The 19,974-nt window shown below is 42.9% G+C and overlaps 1 protein-coding gene across 1 annotated transcript in view; it reads right to left on the bottom strand.

Annotated features, from left to right (window-relative positions):
- Nucleotides 1-795: 795 nt before the first annotated feature.
- rab8a (RAB8A, member RAS oncogene family) overlaps nt 796-19,974 on the bottom strand; it is a 24,523-nt gene continuing 5,344 nt past the window's right edge. Inside the window, exons 5-8 of the mRNA XM_048614104.1 lie at nt 17,031-17,120; nt 14,976-15,041; nt 5,438-5,488; nt 796-4,789 (exon numbers count right to left, since the gene is read on the bottom strand). Coding sequence (XP_048470061.1) covers nt 4,697-4,789; nt 5,438-5,488; nt 14,976-15,041; nt 17,031-17,120 — 300 coding nt within the window. The 3' untranslated portion in view covers nt 796-4,696. The remainder of the gene's footprint in view (nt 4,790-5,437; nt 5,489-14,975; nt 15,042-17,030; nt 17,121-19,974) is intronic.

The raw sequence follows: 19,974 nt of genomic DNA, 5'->3' as shown, positions 1-19,974 counted from the left end.
AGAAAGCAATCAACGTAATCAAAGACCCCTTCCAGCCTGGTTATACATTCTTCCACCCTCTTTGGTTGGGCAGAAAATAGAACAGTTCGAATACGAATAGATTCAAGAACAGTTTCTTCCCTGCCATTATTAGATTTTGAATGGACACCTCAAATGTTAATTCTAATCTCTCTCTGCACCATGCTCTGCTACCCTGATGCACTTTGTATGGTATGATCTGCCTGTATAGTACACAAACATTTTGCATTGTATTTTGGTAAATGTGACAAAAAAGTCAATCAAGCATTCAATGCAACTGCTCTTACCGTTCCTCAGGCTGGTGAATTGCACTATTTACTGTTCCCGCATACTGCTGGATATATGTACTTTAGCAACCATCTTTGTTCAAATAAGCTAGCCTCAGTTAAAAATAATAATTTCTCTAGTTTGGTTTCTAACTTGTGAAATGTTTAAGAGTAAACTTAAAACACTAACCCATTCCTTTTCCAATTTCGATCCTTTATATATTCTAATACTATTGCTAATTTCAAATGCATTATCTTGAAAAGGCAAGAAAGGATTAATGCAGTCATACAGATCTCAATAGGAGACGGGAAGTGTAACTGATCTCATTATGCTAGCAATCACTCAAATGTAGGCACCATGACTGGAATCTAAATCCCCAGCAGGTCTTTTATGACAAGTTCAGAACTCATGATGGCAAGTATTCTTGCCAGGGTCCTGATTCAGCACTCATTCTATCACCTTCGAAGTCACACACCAAAATAAATACTCAATTGCAAGAGCAGAGAAGCCTGCGTTTTAAAGACTCACATTTTAATTTCATTAAAACTCCACCTTTACCTATAAATCCAACAACTTCAGGAAGTACAGAAGAATTATAAAGTGGCTTCTTTTCAAAGTAAAGCTATTTACATGGTCACCTGAAACAATGCAGCCTCCCATCCCTTTGAACCAAATGAATCTTGGACACCTTTAACACAAGGAATGTCTGAAGGAAATAAAGGAACAATGATCCCGAAACAGGTACAATCATATACCATATATCCCCGTTCAATCCAGCTGCATCTTCCTAAATACTGTCTTTTAATCTTGATTATTCAAACTGATAGAGGGAGGGCACTCTAAAATCTGTAGCCCACATCTAGGGAATCTGGGTGCAGAGCATCATCAGCACCAAGTCAGAATGTGGATGAGCTTATTTGTTATGGGAGTATAGCAAAAAAAGAGCAGAATACTGGAATGATGAGATTCCTACTCCTGCTACTAGTCAAGCTGTAGCCAACGGAATCACAGACTCAGTTCAGCCAAGGAGCATCTCCCCAGTTATAATCACATTGCCACAAACTACCCAGCTGCTTGGGGATGGGTCCCCTATGATATGTGACCATATTGAAGCACTGGCTATCTGGGCGGAGGATTGCCCCTGCAATACCTCCCTTCAGTACTAGCTAGCGCTTTTGAAAGAATCCAGGGTGCTATTAGTTTGACACAAAGCTGATCAGTGTTAGCATTTTTGCTGACGAGGGTTAGAGACATCACAGAACTTATGGGTTTATGGCCATCAGTTGACCAAATGTTATCCACAAAAAACTCCACTTCTCAACAGATTTTATAATTTCGCCCCATGTAGTCCCTGAGAATTACCTTGTGCACTATATTCAAGGTCTTGAAGGGACACATTGGCAATATAGCAGAGGTACATTTTACTGGGGCAGGGGAATTATTAATTCTGTAATTGCTTCAGTACCACAGTCACTCTGGGAGATAAGAGTATGAAAAGCTAACAAATTTGAGCCACACAGCATTGAACACCAGAGTGCAGAACAAAATACATCCACACAAGAAAATAAACATAAAACTAAACTTTTCTTAATTTAAAATTAAAAAAAATAAAATCTTCAGTTTGTGAATTGAGGCGGACAGTGGTAAATGAGGAGATCGATGGGGTCTGGAGGCTGCTTTCATAGGCGAGGCAGTATGGTGCTTTGTGTTGTGGAGCTCAGGGTCATTCGAAGGTCAGCACCAGTGCGATTCTGGAGACTGCGATCACAAACAGTTCAAAAATACAGCTTCACATACATGAAGTGAATAAATAATCTTTTCCTTCCAACTGATACTCAACAGCCATGAATCACCTGCCATTATTCAGGAAAATATTAAAATAATCTTCAAAAAGAAAAATTGGGAATTGGGAAGAGGGTTATCCACAAATTGTTGAACAGCATAGCTTCAGAGGAATTCCTCACATCGCTAATGGGCCAGTGCTCTGTCTGGTACTGGGCTGTTACAAATTACCCCAATATTCATCGAGAAGGAAAGCGAAAAGTGCACATATCAGAGTCTGTGCATCTCTGTGGGATTGAGTTTGACATGGAGGCCCCACTAATTGAAAATGGACTAGCTGGGAGGAACCTGCTGTATATTTACAGTACCATGTGGCAGGGGATTCTGGTGAAGTAATCAGACTGGCTGTTTAAACCTGTGTCATGATTTGCACATGGCCATATTTCAAAAATGGTTTCATTTTTCTGGTAGAATTAAATGGGTGGATTCTCACGCCTTCATCCACTGAGCTACACAAAGTGCTTAGTAACATTCGCAAAAGACATTCAGGTCTGTCTGAGTTCGGCAACTGTTGAATTAGCCTACAACGGATACTGAGAAAGTGCAGTCAACACACAGATGGGTTATACACAGCAATATCAATAATTGGCCACTTTTGTTCCATCCTCCTTCACTGTTGTCTGTGCAGTAACCATGCACCACCCAAGAAAGAACATCTTTCAATGTAGCAATGATACTGGATTTTAACCTCTAGGATTAGAGAAGTCTACATATTTTGTTCAAAAGGCTCGGAATTATCCATCTATTCCCTTTATTCCTGGTTTTCCCTTCTAGTTTGGAACTTAACACAAGGGCACATACACCACCTCGATCCGTATTGGGGCAGAGGAGAGGGCAAAGATCGGAAGAGAATTTGTTTCCTTTCATTGTATTTTTTTTTAAAATACAATATTCTAAGAATTAAAGTAATATTTATAACCTTTCTCCTTTTGTCTATCATAGCAACACAGCTACACCCTGGCTGTAAGGGAACTCCAAATGAATACTTCCATGTTAAAGGACTATTAAAAATAGTACTATCAGCAAATTCTGGCACAATTTACTGCCCATTGCTTAGGTTTATAGAGTGATAGTCACAAACAGGGACTGGCTCAGGAATGGATAGTGCAAGAGGCAAATCTACTGGTACACTCCAATTCACAGATCTCTCCTGTTCCACAAATATTCCACAAATACTAAGGAGATGACAGCCATTAAGCATTGCTCATCAACTAAAAGTGCATTTAACCTCCCTGAGGGATTTTACTATTTCAGTACTCAAGTTTGAGAATTATGCATAAGCTGAATTAACAGGACCTGTTTACTGTGCTTTAAGCCTCTAATTCTTTAAACTAGACACTTGCAATTGGTAAATTAATAATTACTCTGCTTACAATAGTGGCATGATTTAAACAGCACAGACTCCCATCAGTTTAAGCATTAACATCCAAATACTATTCAAAATATGGTTTAGCCGGCTCCACTGGTCAAGTGCTGTAAGAAAACAGAAAAACTACCAAAAGAATACAGCTTCTTCAATAAATTCATGGCTATTGCACATCAGCAAGTAAAAAAAGGAGGATATCACCATATCCTGTCTCATCCTGCTCCCTCTTGCATTCCTCCCTCCATTTCATTCTTGAAGACATCCTTTCTCAGACAACATCGGGGAAGCAGACAGTTTGCAGCAATAATGATCATAATTCTGTTTTGCCTTCTGATTTCTAGCCATTTCTGTTCAATCCAGTCTAACAATTAAAACTGGCTCAGATTGTAGCAATACCACAGGAAACACCACAAGGAAGTGATGAGCGGAATCTATCCGAGGTTTGTTGTCAAGGTCTAGTCTGCTGTACGGTGATACAGACTAATTGCCTCTGTTAAACTGGAGGTACTACATCTGAAACTACACTTGACATCTGCTTCAGCATAGTTCAACTCACATCTGATCCAGAACAACTCTGCCGTATGTAGTATGTCACCACCACAGGGAGGGAGCTACATAGGGAAATCTGCCTTTAGGTTTGAAAATTGACATTTGGGCTGCTTCTTTGCACAACCATTAATGTCTCCAAGGTACTCACATGATAAAGAAGTTCAATTACTGGCAGAAGAAAAAGTGCAATCACTGGGACTCACTGATAAGTACAGGGCATTGAATGTGAAGGCATGACAACAGGAATTGCAGCATATTGCACAGCAAGATCAATGGAAATGCCAGAGCATCTGCACAACACAAGATTTGTAGGGGGAAACCAAAACAAAGGAAAACCAGAGGGGAACACAGGACATGGGAAAATTAGGATTCCAAACAATCACACCCCAATAGATTGGAAATCAGTAAAACGGAGGGATTCCCATCAGAAGATTCTGACTCGCACGTTTCCACTCCTGAGGTAATCATCAGACAGGTCCTAAAAGCTAAAAAAAAAAAAAAAAAAATTCTCAGCTGCTCGATCTCTGTACGCCTTCAATAGCACAACAGGGCTTGTCCAGAGCAAGTGTCCATCCATACAGGAAAAGCTCAGAGCGTGCACACTCCACTTCAAATCAGTGAGAGCTTGAGCTGTTTCTTTTAAGGCAATGTTCATTACAGAAGAAGACAACGAAAGAAGGTGTTCTTTTTCTGCTGCTGTGAGGTAATTCGTATGCCTTGATTACTGCCTTGGGGACTGTTGCCTTCCTGTATATAAGGAAAAGGGGATGATCGCAAAATGTCATTACACTGCATCCCATCACATCTCAGCTTAATAAATTCACACCGTTATACGGCAAACATTTCAAGTGCTTCATTTTCTATCCGAGCCACATCCTCACCCACACCCAATCCAGTTCTATTTACCCTGTCTTCAATGCCTCAACACTGATTCCTTGTGGTAACAAAGACTCAATTTAACATCATCTTTGCATCCTTCAATGGTTTCTTCTTCCTCCATCTCTAACTCCTCCAGCCATACAATCCTCTGAAGTCCATCACCCCCATCCCTAATTCCCTGTGTCACCAATAAGGAACCCTTCCAGGGTTTGGATTGCAAATTCTAGAATTGTCTCTTTAAACCAGTCTGGTTCTTGCTTCTGTTATTCACTTGACCTTGTCTTGCCTCCCTTTCCTTGTAGTTAATCTTTCTGTTTAACTACTTGACTGTGATGTGACCAATTGCAACGGGCATCAGATAAGCAGTTATATTGCTGCTTGCTGATATGCTTACTCAGACTTCCAACTCAGTCACCCAGTTCTAGCCACGAGCAGCTACCTATTCTGAAGTATACACCGATCTTAAAATTCCAGCTTACTGGCTCAAAAGGAATGCATTAGATCTGAAATACTCACCAGTTTCTTGTCCATTTTCGTTTTGATGTCTCTGGCAAGTGTGAAAAATGCCTGAAACAGCAAACATCGGGATCATCAATTGCCCATTCAGAAAAGGGAAATTAAAGGAGACCATAACATGAGAGTTAATAGCCCTCTTGCAAGCAAATCCTACTCACTGCAATCTCACATTCATTCAAATGACTGACCCATGCTATGGTTATCTCAAGGTTTACAGTACAACTTACCAATCATTCACATGAACGAGTTCACTATCATAATGCTTGCACTTGTCTTATCACCTCGTTTCTGCTCTGCTACTTATATTTCTTTACAGCTACCATTCATGATGCCTTGCCTTCTCCCTGACTGTTAAGTGTCAAGCTCCTCCTCAACTCTACCTTACCAACTCCCCTGAACAGATCAAGCTGCCATCTATTCCAACATCGGTCATGTTGACTGTAGATCCTGCCCTACAGTAACCACTCTAAACTGTTGCTCTGTATCACTCATGATCATTGCAGCTCTGGGCTTCCTGAGCATCAGCCTCTAATACTTCTCATTTTCCTTCTGCCCCTCTTGACTCTGTTCTTTAAAGCCCAAACATCTCCTTACACTAGATAACCCCTCCCTTGCACCCTAATCGGAAACAACTGTTTTGGAGTAGATGGACAAGGAGAACCACCATTCGACTGGGACAACACCAAAATCCTGGGACAAGCTAGGCAGAGACAGGCACGAGAATTCCTAGAAGCCTGGCACTCCACGAAGCATGCTATTAATAAACATATTGAACTCGACCCCATATACATTCCACTACGAAGGAAAACCGGAAGTGAGGCAATCCATCTCAATGGACCCCAGAGTTTAAAAACCAGGCGGGAAAACACACTGACGCTTCATTGGAGGCTGCACTGAGGATGTTACCCAGCATGGTAACGAAACATCTGCGAAACAAGAAACCAGCTTGGCAAGCCAACCAACCTCAACAGAAACAACTGTGTTTAACTTAAATAAAAGGGAATTAAATAAAATGAGGATAGAGTCAGCTAAAGGGAACTGGGTGGCTAGATTAGCAAACATTGTATAAATCATAATCTAATCGATTGGAGTATGATCATGAAAGGGAAATCGTGTCTAACTAATTTCTGAGTGGATAGAGGGGAATCAGATGTGTTGTATTTGGGCTTCCAGAAGGTATTAGGCAAGACACCTCACAAAAAGTTATGACATAAGGGCCCATTGCATTAGGGAGTAGTGTATTGACATATAGAATTGGTTCATGGACAGGAAACAGGGAGTCAGGATATGGGGTCCTTTTTCAAGTTGGCGACCTGTAACCAGTGAATTTTCACAGGCATCAGTGCCAGGACTGCAACTGTTTACAACATATATTAATAACTTAGAGAACGGAAGCCCAATTTGCAGATGACAAAAAATAAATGGAAAGACAACTTGCAAGATGGTTACAAACAGTTTACAGAAAGATATTGATAGGTTAAGTGAGTGAACAAAAGGTTGGCAAATGGCAGACAATGTGGGAAAATGTGAAGTTGTTCATTTTGGAATGGGCAGCAAGGGGTTGCAGATGAGGTTGTAGACTTGCTCGCCGAGCTGGATTGTTTTCATTCAGACGTTTCGTCACTATGTTAGGTAACATCATCAGTGAGGCCTCCGATGAAGCGATGTTGTTCTCATAGAATACCTAGAGTGTGGAAACAGGCCCTTCGGCCCAACAAGCCCACACTGATCGTCAGAACATCCCACCCAGACCTATCCCCTGTAACCCACCTAATCTACACACCCCTAAACATTATGGGCAATTTAGCATGTACAATCCACCTAGCCTACACATCTTTGGACTGTAGGAGGAAACCGGAGCACCCGGAGGTAACCCACGCAGACATGGGGAGAATATGCAAATTCCACACAGACAGTTGCCCAAGGGTGGAATCAAACCCATGTCCCTGGCACTGTGAGGCAGCAGAGCTAATCACTGTGCCACCGTGCCACCCCATTCTGGGATTTACACTGTCTGGTCTGTTATGGTGACTTGTGTCATTTCCATTGTGTTCTGTATGGGTTTGTATATGGGGTCCAATTCTATATGTTTGTTTATTGAAGTATGGGTTGAGAACCATGCCTCTAGGAATTCCTGTGCGTGTCTATGTTTGACTTGGGCCACTATGGTTACGTTGTCCTAGTTAAACCGATGGCCTTCATTGTCCGAGTGTACTGATATTAGGGAGAGTTCATTGTGTTGTTTTGCTGCTAGCTGATGTTCGTGTACTCTGATGGCTAGTTTCCTTCCTGTCTGTCCGAAGTAATGCTTGTGGCAATCATTGCATGGTATTTTGTAAACTACGTTACTTCTGCATGTTGTGGTATAGGGTCTTTAATCCTTGTGTTTGTCGTAGCGAGGCTGTGAGCTTGGTGTGATACCATGATTCCTAGTGGTCGTAGGAGTCTCGTTGTCAGTTGTGATATGTTCTTGATGTAGGGAGGTGTGGCCAGTGTGTTAGGGAATACTGTGTGTTCTTGTTGTCGTCTGTTTAGTAGGCACCTGCAGATGAAGTTGCAGGGATATCCGTTCATAGCAAAGATTTTGTATAGGTGTTCTTCCTCTTTCCTGCCTAGTTCTGGCATGTTTAAATAGTGTCCTAACACAGCTTTGTTTGTGGACGTTGGAGTGGATGCAGTGGAAGTTGAGGATTTGGTCAGTGTGGGTTGCTTTCCTCTATACCAAGGTTTGGAACTCATGTTGGTCATACGTTCAACTCTGACATCCAGAAACAGAAGCCGATTGTTGTTTACTTCTTCTCTCGTGAACTTATTCCCGGTGAATACGTTGTTGAGGAGATGGTGGGTCTCTTCTAGTTTTGTGCGTTTAATGATGACAGATGTGTTGCCCATGCACCAGATCCACATCCATGACATGCAGAACCAACATAGTTTACAAAATACTATGCAACGGCTGCCACAAGCATTACCTTCCTGTCAGTCCGAAGTAACTAGCCAGAGTACACAAACATCACCTAGCAGCAAAACGACACAATGAACTTTCCCTAATATCAGTACACTTGAGCAATGAAGGCCATCAGTTTAACTGGGACAACGTAACCATAGCAGCCCAAGCCAAACAAAGACATGCATGAAAATTCCTAGAGGCATGGTTCTCAACCCATAATATAATCAACAAACATATAGAATTGGACCCCATATACAAACTCATACAGAACAAAACCGAAAACGACATTACACACCATAACGGACTGGACAGTATAAATCCCAAGTGGAGTAGAACAACATCACTTCATCGGAGGCCTCACTGATGATGTTACCTCGCATGGTGATGAAACATCTGAACGAAAATAAGCCAGTTTTTTGAGCAAGTCAATAACCTCAACAGAGTAAATGGAGAAAAACTGCAGAGAGCTGCAACACAAAGGGACTTAGGGGTACTTGTACACAGAAAGCTAGTGCAAAGGTACAGCAGGTAATCAGGAAGGCTAATGGAACGTTGGCCCTTATTTCAAGGGGTTTGGAATATAAGATTAGGGATGTCTTGCTGTAACTGTACAAGGTGCTGGTGAGACCACATTTGGAGTACTGGGCAATTTCAGGCCCCTCATTTATGGGGAGATATTACTTAATTGGAGGCAGTTCAGACAAGGTTCACTGGACTGATCCTTGGTATGGACAGATTGTCTTTATGAGCAAAGATTAAACAGGTCGGGACTCCACTTGTTGGAATTTAGAAGAACGAGGTGATCTCATTGAAACATACAGTATTCTTAATGGGATTGACAGGGTATATGCTGAGAGGGTGTTTCCCCTCATGGGAGAGTCGAGGACCAGAGGGCAGAGTCTCAGAATAAAGGGGCACCAATTTAAGACTGAGATGAGATAGAATTTCTTCTGGAGGGTTGAGTGTCTTTGGAATTCCTTGCCACAGAAAGCTATGGGCGCAGAGTCCTTGTGTATATTTAAGGCTGAGATAGGTAGACTCATGATGAATTAGGAAATCAAGGGTTACAGGGAAGGGCAGGAAAGTTGACTTGAGGAATGTTGGATCTACCATGATCCTATTGAATGCTGGAGCAGCATCCAGGGGCCAAAAGGCCTACTTATATACTTAGAACAGAATAGCACAGGAACAGGCCCTTCGGCCTTCCTCACTTGTGCTGACGACTATGCCTTTCTAAAGAAATCCCATTTGCCTGCACATGCTCTGTATCCCTCTATTCCCTGCCTGTTCATCTGTCTGTCTAAACAACTCCTAAATGTTGCTATCGGGTCTGTTTCTACTACCTCCCCTGGCAGCACATTCCAGACACCTCCCACCCTCTGTGTAAAAGCTGGCCTTGCACATGTCCTTTAAACTTTCACCTTCTCCTTAAACCTATGGCCCCTAGTATTTGACAGTTCCACCCTGACTAGCCAACCTATCTATGCCTCTCATAATTTACATAGTTTTAACTATATAATTTATATAGTTCCATCAGTCACCCCTTAGCCTCCAAGGCTCTATTGAAAACAATCCAAGTTTGTCCAACTTATCTTTATAACTTATACACTCCATTCCAGGCAATATTCTTTTGCACCCTCTCCAAAGCATCCATATCCTTCCTATAGTGTGGGAACCAGAATTGCACACAATACCACAAATGTGGCCTTACTAAAGTTTTATACAGCTGCTGCATAACCTGCCAACTTTTACACTCAATGCCCCAACCAATGAATGCCATACACTTTATCACCTTATCCAAGTATGTGGGCACTTTCAGGAAGTTATGGACTTGCACTCCAAGATCCCTTTGTATATCAATGCTACCAAAGGTCCTGCCATTTACTGTATACTTTCCTCTTCATTTGACCTCCCAAAATGCATCACCTCTCACTTGCTCGGATTAAACTCCATCTATCATTTCACTGCCCAACTGATCTATATCCTGCTCTGTCCTTTGACAACCTTCCTCACTATCCATAACTCCTCCAATTTTCATGTTCTTTTCTTATTTCTTTTGTCTAAAATGAGGTCAAGCTGCCACAATAGCAAAAACACAAGCAAACAGTTAACAGAAACTTACAGAAAGCTGAAGGGAAACTTTCTAAAGCAAAATAAGTCCAGGTGATGAAGCAGTACAGCCCCCGAGGTGTCCACCAGTCTCTAAAGGCCTCTATTGTGCCGATGGAGACTGCATGCTCCCTCTTCAGGGGCATCTGGACCAGGACAACTACAAAAGAGTGGCAGGCACTTAGGCACAATGACCCTGTCCACTTACTCAGCATTCTACCCTTCTAAACTGAGAGTAAAGCTCCTTCAACATTGCCCTGATCAAACACTCCCAGGAGAGGGACAGCATGGAGCATTACATACTAACATTCCCTCTACTCTTATACAAAAGGTAACAAGATGGGATTAAACAACTGCCGATGGTACACTGTAACAAAATACAAGGTAATGGCCAATGGGAACTTTTAAAAAGCTGAAGGGAAACTCACTAAAGCAAAATAACATGAGTGATGATGCACTCCAGTTCCTGCAGCGTCCATCATATTCTTATGGCCTCTATTGTGCCAGTGGATACTACATGCTCCCTTTCCAGGAACACCCGGAGGGGCGCAAGTACAAAAGATGGGCACGCAATCAGGCACAATTACCCCATCCAATTATTCAGCATTCTAAGCTTAGCTGATGCCTGCCTTCGAATTTTATTTGCCAGTTTTCTACTTCCTACTAGCAGCTTTACTTCTTTCCAATTTGAGCCATCCTATAGGTTCCTATCCCTTGACAAGCTTGTTAAAGCCCTCTGCTACAGCACCAGAAAATCTCCCTGTTCAGAGATTAGTCCCAGTTACGTGAAGGTGCAACTCATCCACCTTGTCTAGGCCCCACCTGCTCCCAATGCCTCAATACTGATTTCCTGCCACCCCCATGCTAATTCTCTGATTTCTGAAGAAGGGTCCAGACCTGAAACGTCAGCTTTCCTGCTCCTCTGATGCTGCTTGGCCTGCTGTGTTCATCCAGCTCTACACCTTGTTATCTCAGATTCTCCAGCATCAGCAGGTCCCACTATTTCTCTCTCTCTAATTCTCTGGGCATGTGCTCAATTGATCAATCCTTCTATTCCTGTGCTCACTAGCATGCGGCAATGGGAATATTCCTGAGAACACGGCTTGAGGTCATCTACAGTTCCTTAACTCAAATCCTAAGACTCAAGTATTTAGCTTATGAGATGGTTCTATTTTGGACTGGACCATCCTTAATCAATATTGTCACATTATCTCCTTTGTTTCCTTTCCCCTTCAGTGAATCTGAAAAATGAAGAATCATTCCTGTCAACTACTGAACCATGTCCTGCATGGAATCATGGAAGTCTACAGCACAGAAAAAGGCCAATCAGCCCATTGAGTCTGTACCAGTCAGAAACAGCTACTTAACTGTTCTTTTCCATGTTCCAGCACTTGGGCCTTAGTCTTGCATGCCATGTGTATATCTAAATAACTTCTTAAATGTTATGAGGGTTTCTGCCTCTACTGCCCTTACAGGCAGTGGATTCCAGAAACCCACCACTCTCTGAAAATTTTTTCATCTCCTTTAAACCTCCTGCCCCTTACCTTAAATCTATGCCCACAGGTTATTGATGCTGCCACCTAGGGGACAAGTTTCTTCTGACACTATCCCGTCTAGTGCGGCACAGTGGCTCAGTGGTTAGCGCTGCTGCCTCACAACGTCAGGAACCCGGATTCGATTCCACCCTCGGGCGACTGTCTGTGTGGAGTTTGCACATTCTCCCCGTGTCTGCGCAGGTTTCCTCCGGGTGCTCCAGTTTCCTCCCACAGTAAAGATGTGCACGTTAGGTGGATTGGCCATGCTAAATTGCCCGTTGTGCTCAGGGATATGTAGCTTAGGTGGGTTATAGGGGGATGGGTCAGGGTGGGATGCTCCTAGGGTCGGTGTGGACTTGCTGGGCCGAAGGGCCTGTTTCCACACTGTAGGGATTCTATGAAGTTGTATGAAGTCTATGCCCCTCATAACTTTATACATCTCAATCATGGCCCCTCAACCTCCTCTACTCCAAGGAAAACACCACCAGTCTAAAACAAAAACAGAAATTGCTGGTAAAACTCAGCAAGTCTGGCAGCATCTCTGGAAAGAAAGAACAGCAGTGCTTTCTTTCCATAGATTATGCCAGATCTGCTGAATTTCTCCAGCAATTTCTGGTTTTGTTTCAGATCTTCAACAGTTTTTTTGTTGTATCCAATCTCTCTTCATAACTCATGATTGAGATGTATAAAATTATGAGGAGCATAGACAGAGTAGTATAGGAAGAAACTCATAACTAAAACTCTTCAGTGAGGACAACATCCTGGTAAATCTCCTCGGCACCCTCTCCAGGCCTATCACATCCTTGCTATAAATGTAGATTCCAGAACTGCACACAATACTCCAGTTGGGACCTAACCAACATTTTGTACAGTTGCAGCATGACCTCCCTGATCTTAAACTTTGGACCTTGACTAATAAAGGCAAACATACCATTAACCTTCTTAACCACTTTATCTACTGGACCTACGTCTTTAAGGGACCAGTGGACATGCACACCAGGGCCCCTGGTTCTTGGTGCTTCCCAGCATCCTACCATTCATCATGTATTCCCTTGCCTTGTTTATGCTGCCCAAGGGCATCACCTCATGTTTATCTGGTTTGAATTCCATTTGTAACTGATCAGCCCATCTGACCAGCCATCTACGTTTTCTGTAATTGAAGGCTACCTTCCCCACTATTTACCACATCACCAATTTGTGTTTTGCCTATGAACTTACTAAGCAAGAATCATACATTCAAGTCTAAATTGTTCATATATACCACAAGGGACCAAACACTGATCCATGCAGAACCCCACTAGACACAGGCTTCCAGTCACAAAAACACTTCTCAACCATGAGCCTACTTCCCGCCACTCAGCCAATTCTGAATCTAGTTTGCCAAACTTCCTGAAAAGCCATGGGCTCTTAACTTTGCTATCAATCTCCCATGCTGGACCTTAATAAAAGCCTCGCTGAATTCCAAGTAGACCAGGTCAAATCTATACACTTGGTTACCTCCTCAAAAAATTCAATCAAGTTGCTCAGACGTGACTTCCACTTAAAACCATGCTGACTGTTCTTTATAATCCCTCCTTCTCCAAGTTCAGACTAATTCTGTCACTCAGAGTTGCTTTCAATAGTTTCCCACCAGAGGTTAGACTGACTGGCTTGTAGTTTCCGGATTTATCCCTGCTGCCTTCTTGAATAATGATACCACGTTCGCTGTCCTCCAGTCCTCTTTTCTGTGGCCAGACAGGAATTGAAAATTATTGCCAGTGCTCCTGCTATATTTTCTCCCTGGTCTCACTCAACAGCCTGGGATACATTTCACCAAGCCATTTATCTACTGTTAAGCCTGCCAGACCACTCCCTGTCTATGCTAACTGCTTCAAGTATCAGACTCCTTCCTAATTCCAAAACCTACATCATCCCTCTCACTAGTGAACACTGACACAAAGTATCCATTTAGAACGATACCTATGACCTCTAGCTCCACGCACAAATTACCACTAAGGTCCTCACTGGGGCCCTGTTCTTTCCCTAGTTATCCTTTTAAACTTATTATATTTGAAAAATAACATAGGATTTTCTTTAATCTTGCTGCTATTATTCATTTCTGTTCCCTTTTAGCTCTCGATTTCCTTTTTAAGTTTCTCCTTGGACATTCTGTGCTCCTCCAGGACTACTTCTGTTCTGAGCCCTTGAAAACTGCAATATTCCTCCTTTTTTCTCTTTACGCGATCCTGTATACCTTTAATATCCAGGGTTCAAGGATTTGTTTGTCCCGCTCTTAGCCTTTATTGGAACATTTCTGTCCTTTACTCTCCCTAGTTCCTTCTAGAATGTGTCCTACTGCTCTGACACAGGTTTACCTAAACACATCAGCTCCAGTTCACACTGGCCATCTCATACCTAATTTTGTTAAAATCATCCTTCCCCCTGTTTAGAACTTTGATTTCAGGACTGATCTTGTTCTTTTCCATAACAATCTGGAATAATGTAACAATGTCATAATCCCATACAGCAAGATGTGCTTGCAGCTCACCAAGTTTGTTAGTTATGTTGCAAAACTGATATACTTGCAATTTAATACAAAGTCCAGAAGTGATGCACAGTGAAATACAGACACTGGTTCCAGGGGAGAACTGATTAGGCAACAGTGACCTGCCTTGCTGCACAAATTGTTGGCAAGTTTCCAGGCTGGTCTGGCTATTAGTCAGCAGTTCAGGCCCAGAAGGGCAAAGTGGAAGACAATTCCCAAACTAAGATTTGTCAGTGATAAGACTGTGGCCTGACAATAAGAGCATAAGGCAGCACAAATTAGATGTGGCACCACTCGATCATGGAGCGTTAATAAAAAAAATTGGTGCATTAACAAGGCTTTCGGAGTGATGGGTCAGCCCACTGTTTTGTTAGAAGCAGAAAACATAGTACATGCGACGATCAGATAACAATCATTACTTACATTCTCCACATTGATATTTGCTTTTGCGCTGGTCTCCATGAATTTGATTCCATAGTCACTGGCTAACTGAAAGAGGAAAAAAAGGATGAATGACCCAACAGAATGGGACAATAAGGAGGGAAGAAACTGAGGAAAACGGGCAAAGGACTGACTTAAATGTAATCTCAGCAGGGACCCTTCATGACCAGATAGTTGTCGCCTAATTAATTAGACGATCTAGGAATTTGTTTCGCGTTATACCCAGAAATCCAATCATAAGTTGTACCTGAACTTTTACCTCACCGCTTCATCCCAGGGAAACTTTTGAATACAGCATGCATTTAAAGTGTGTAAAGAATAATTTGCCACTCCTAAACTTACTCTATTAGTTGATCTTACGCCACCACCTTCACCCACCAACTGTGTTCCACTTTTGCAATTTACTTTTAAGCAGGATTTCGGATGTATCTTTCTCTTCATGCTTCCTTCATTTGTACAAGTTGATGGCTCTTTGCTTGCTGATGCTTCGACCTGTGCTCTTCAGGGATTTTAGTGGTTTGCCTATCACCGAGTGTGGAAAACAATGGCAATGAAGAAGGTCCTAACTCTTCTTTAACCCAAAGGCGACTGAAACCATTCCATTGGGTGTTATTTGAACCACATGCCAGCTAGCTGAACTAACTACCACCTCCCAAAATATCTACATGTTTATATTTGTCTAGAACATCTTGCTGGCCTGAAATCCCTAGTTTTTCTTCAAACCTCAGATTAAAATTTAACATCAAATAACTACAAATCCTGATGATTTGGATGTGCCTGGCTTAGATGATGAGGTCATCACCATCACCCAAATGCGCTTACACAGCCTATCACATGGGACTAGAACCATTGTCTGACCCCTCAACATCCAACACTCATCTCTACATCATGCTTTCCCCTTTATTCTGGTGGGGTTATCACTCATTCTGAAGTGTCACTTCGTCACAAATCAAAAACTATTCTCTTGAGGAATGGGGAGGGAAAGAGGTGGTGTGGCTGTGATGTTAGCCAATTGACAACATTCCATTCTCATTTACTGCCAACAGCACCCAGTGCCAATTTGGCAAAATGGGAGTGAATTGATCAAAGTAATTTCCTGCACCATGGTCAAGTGCACTCTCACAAGTGGAAAAAAAACCACAGTTGAAGTCTCAAGACTTCAATGTTGCTTCCCAATGCAAAATAAAGAAATAAATTGTTAGACTGTCTCAGCAATTGATACCCTCTGAGTTGGACTTTCCACATTATTAAATGAGGAGAATTAGACATGAAGCAGTCAGTTCAGAAAAGTTAGTCAAATTTTGATTCAAAGGACAATGAAAGAACGGTAATTAACAACTATTTCAAGTCAACCAAGAGAGCACAAGAGATGATGTAGATGTAGTAACACATGCAACAATACCAGATTCAGTTTTAAATATCAGACTGCTCTTAGATTATAGGCTGGCCAGATATTTCCCTGCATCGGCACAAGATGCTGTGACTTAGAGGTTATTTCGCCCATTTTTTTGAAGAAAGGTTGCAAGGCAGAGGTACTGAACAGGTTACCAAGACCTTTTGAGTAAACAGCTTGTGAGGCCTTGGGTTTTCTTTTTAAAACAGCCTGAATGGGTGTGGCCAGCTCTCTCAGATCCAGATTTCTGGGTTTTGGTTTTTTCAGTAACATCACAAGATATTGAGGTCTCAAAGGCATTGGAAGTTTCAGTGAATGTCTCTTGGCTCTGCTCTTGGTGTTTTTTCCTCCTGGATTGGGCAACTGCATGTGAGAATCTGTCTGAATTTTCCTTTTTGCCAACATGTTGGGGTGTTACTATATTGAAATAGTTACTGTATCTTTTATTGTTAAGTTTCCAATCTGTTAAGTTAGGATCTAGTGTACATTTTAAAAATATTTTTGAGGGGGGCCTGATTTGGTCCATAACAATGTTCAAACTCAATCATGGGATAGCAACCATTCTACCTTACACTTGAGAAAATATTTGACAAGGGCTGAAGTTCTTCAGAGTTAGCTACCTTTAAGAGTTCTGGCAATCATACCTTCTCTCCACGTTCTTTGCTGACTTGCCTCTTTTCATTCACATCACACTTGTTCCCAAGGATCATTTTCTCTACATCAGCAGAAGCATGCTGGAATAAAAGACAAAAGCAACTAAAGTGAAAAGGAGAAAATTTAATTCAGTGCAAATTCTCTGATCCCTCCCACCATCTTTATTCAGCACCTACAATTCTCCCATCTATGCTATGTCTTACTTCACTCCACACGTTTGCATGGTCAAATCCTGTCAAGCACCACACAGGGTAACTTGTTCAAGATGGGCATCCGTATAACAGACTGCGCAGTACGGTTTTCGGCAACTTGAAGACAATAAGGACTGTAGATATCAGAAGCTAGAGTCAATAAATGTGCAGCTGGAAAAGCACAGCAGTTCTGACAGTATCCGAGGAGCAGGGAAGTTAACGTTTCAGGCTGAAACCCTTTGTCAGGTCTGGGGGCGGGGGGGGAGCCCAGAAACAAGTAGAGGGGGGGGGCGGGGTGGAGTTAGGTGGATGCAAGTAGGGGGTTATTGTGATTGGTCAGTGGAAAGGGTGGAGTAGATAGGTGAATCAGGAGATGGAGAGGTTAGGGGTGGAGAGATTTTGAAGCTGGTGAAGTCAATATTCAGGCCATTGGGCTGTAAGCTCCCAAGGCAAACATCAGGTATTGTTTCTCCAGCTTATGTTTAGCCTCACTGATAGCGGAGGAGGCCAAGGATGGTCATGTCACCAGGGGAGTGGGAGAGGGAGTTAAAGTGGATGGCAACCGGAAGGTTGGGTTGGTTGGTGTGTGCAGAGCGCAGATCCTCTGCAAACCAGTCCCCGAGTCTGCGTTTAGTCTCCCCGCTATAGAGGAGCCCACATCTGGAGCAATGGGTACAGTAGATGAAGATGGATGAAGTACAGATGAATCTCTGCCAGATTTGAAAGGGAGGTGTAGGAGCAGGTGCAGCATCTCCTGCAGAAGCAGGGAAAGGTACCAGGTGTGGTGGGGAGTGTGAAGCTGACAAGGGAGTTGTGGAGTGAATGGTCCTTGCGGAAAGCAGACAGGGGTAGGGAGGGAAATATCTTTTTGATGGTGGGGTCTGATTGTAGGTGGCGGAAATGTCAGAGGATAATGCGTTGTATTTGGAGGCTGGTGGGGTGGTATGTAAAGACTAAGGGGACTCTATCCTTATTGTTGCTGGGTGGAGAGGGGTTGAGGGCAGAAGCGTGGGTTATGGGGGAGATGCGGTTGGGGGCATCCTTAATAACAGAGGAAGGGAAACAACGGTCCCTAAAGTAGGCGGATGTCTGGGAAGTCTTAGAGTAGAACACCTCATCCTGGCAGCAGATGTGGCAGAGGCAGAGGAACTGTGAGTACGGGATAGCATTTTTGCAGGGTAACATTCGCGAAAACAATGGGACTAAGTTAAATACAAACGGATGCATGACAATACTTTCAATGGTCCAAGTGACTCAAAATAATTATTAGGAGATCTTGAAGAATACTTGATCTCTAAGAATGTACTTCTGAACAAGTAATCTTGACCAGAATATTTTGGAAATGGGCAAACAGCCAAACTCCTCATGCCAAACTCTCTACGTCATATTGTTTAACGGGGACATATTAAAAAGCTTCTAATGTCCAAACGCCCAAGCTATACTACTGTTTAAGCCGCTCACTGAGACCATCTCTTCCTTTAAGGTCAGAGTACATTACATCAATGGAGATGCTTCAACAAGGACGATATGAACATAAATAAGTAATATGTTATAATATAGTTCCTGCTGGAGAAATGACGGAGAGGTGACAAAAATTGAGCATTTGCAGGAACTTGCAATTTAAAAAGACATCTTGGTCTAAATTAATTTAGTTTGAGATTGCTCTCATCACCCTGTAATCATCTTGTACTCATTTCTCAAAACTCAAAGAAGTTATAATCTAGAACAAATGGCTGAGATGAAAAGAAAACAGTGTTTCAAATGGGATTGTTAGCCAAGGCTTTGGAAATACACCTCTGTTCTTATCTGAATAGCTCCACAGGAATTTCTATAACCCATTTGAGTGGACAGACAACCTTAATCCAAATGTCTAATATGAGGGGGTGATACTTCCAACATGAGTGTGGTACTCTTGAAGTACAGTACTGCACCAAACCATGTGCTTAAACTGGGGGATTTGAAGCCAAGATCTTGCTAGATTTAAAAAAAAACTGAGCACACGTATGTGTGAGATAACAGGGTGTAGAGCTGGATGAACACAGCAGGCCAAGCAGCATCAGAGGAGCAGGAAAGCTGACGTTTCGGGCCTAGACCCTTCTTCAGAAATGGGGGAGGGGAAGGGGATTCTGAAATAAATAGGGAGAGGGGGGAGGCGGATAGAAGATGGATAAGGGAGAAGACTGGTGGAGTGGAGACAGACAGGTCAAAGAGGCGGGGTTAGAGCCAGTAAAGGTGAGTGTAGGTGGGGAGGTAGGGAGGGGATAGGTCAGTCCAGGGAGGACGACAGGTCAAGGGGGCAGGATGAGGCTAGTAGGTAGGAGATGGGGGTGGGGCTTGAGGTGGGAGGAGGGACTGGTTAGGGAGGCGGGAACAAGCTGGGCTGGTTTTGGGATGCGGTTGGTGGAGGGGAGATTTTGATATCATTGGGCTGCAGGGTTCCCAAGTTAAATATGAGGCGCTGTTCCTGCAACCTTCGGGCGGCATCTTTGTGGCACTGCAGGAGGCCCAGGATGGACATGTTGTCTAAGGAATGGGAGGGGGAGTTGAAATGGTTCGCGACTGGGAGATGCAGTTGTTTGTTGCAAACCGAGCGTAGGTGTTCTGCAAAGCGGTCTCCAAGCCTCCACTTGCTTTCCCCGATGTAGGGGTGGCCACATCTGGAACAACGGATACAGTATACCACATTAGCAGATGTGCAGGTGAACGTCTGCTTGATGTGAAAGGTCTTCTTGGATGTGGGTGA

The sequence above is a fragment of the Rhincodon typus genome, chromosome 29 (genome assembly GCF_021869965.1).
Source record: "Rhincodon typus isolate 14 chromosome 29, sRhiTyp1.1, whole genome shotgun sequence".
Classification (NCBI taxonomy): Eukaryota; Metazoa; Chordata; class Chondrichthyes; order Orectolobiformes; family Rhincodontidae; genus Rhincodon; species Rhincodon typus.
Note: the sequence above shows the minus strand (reverse complement) of the source record. Positions and strands in the feature narration are given on the sequence as shown.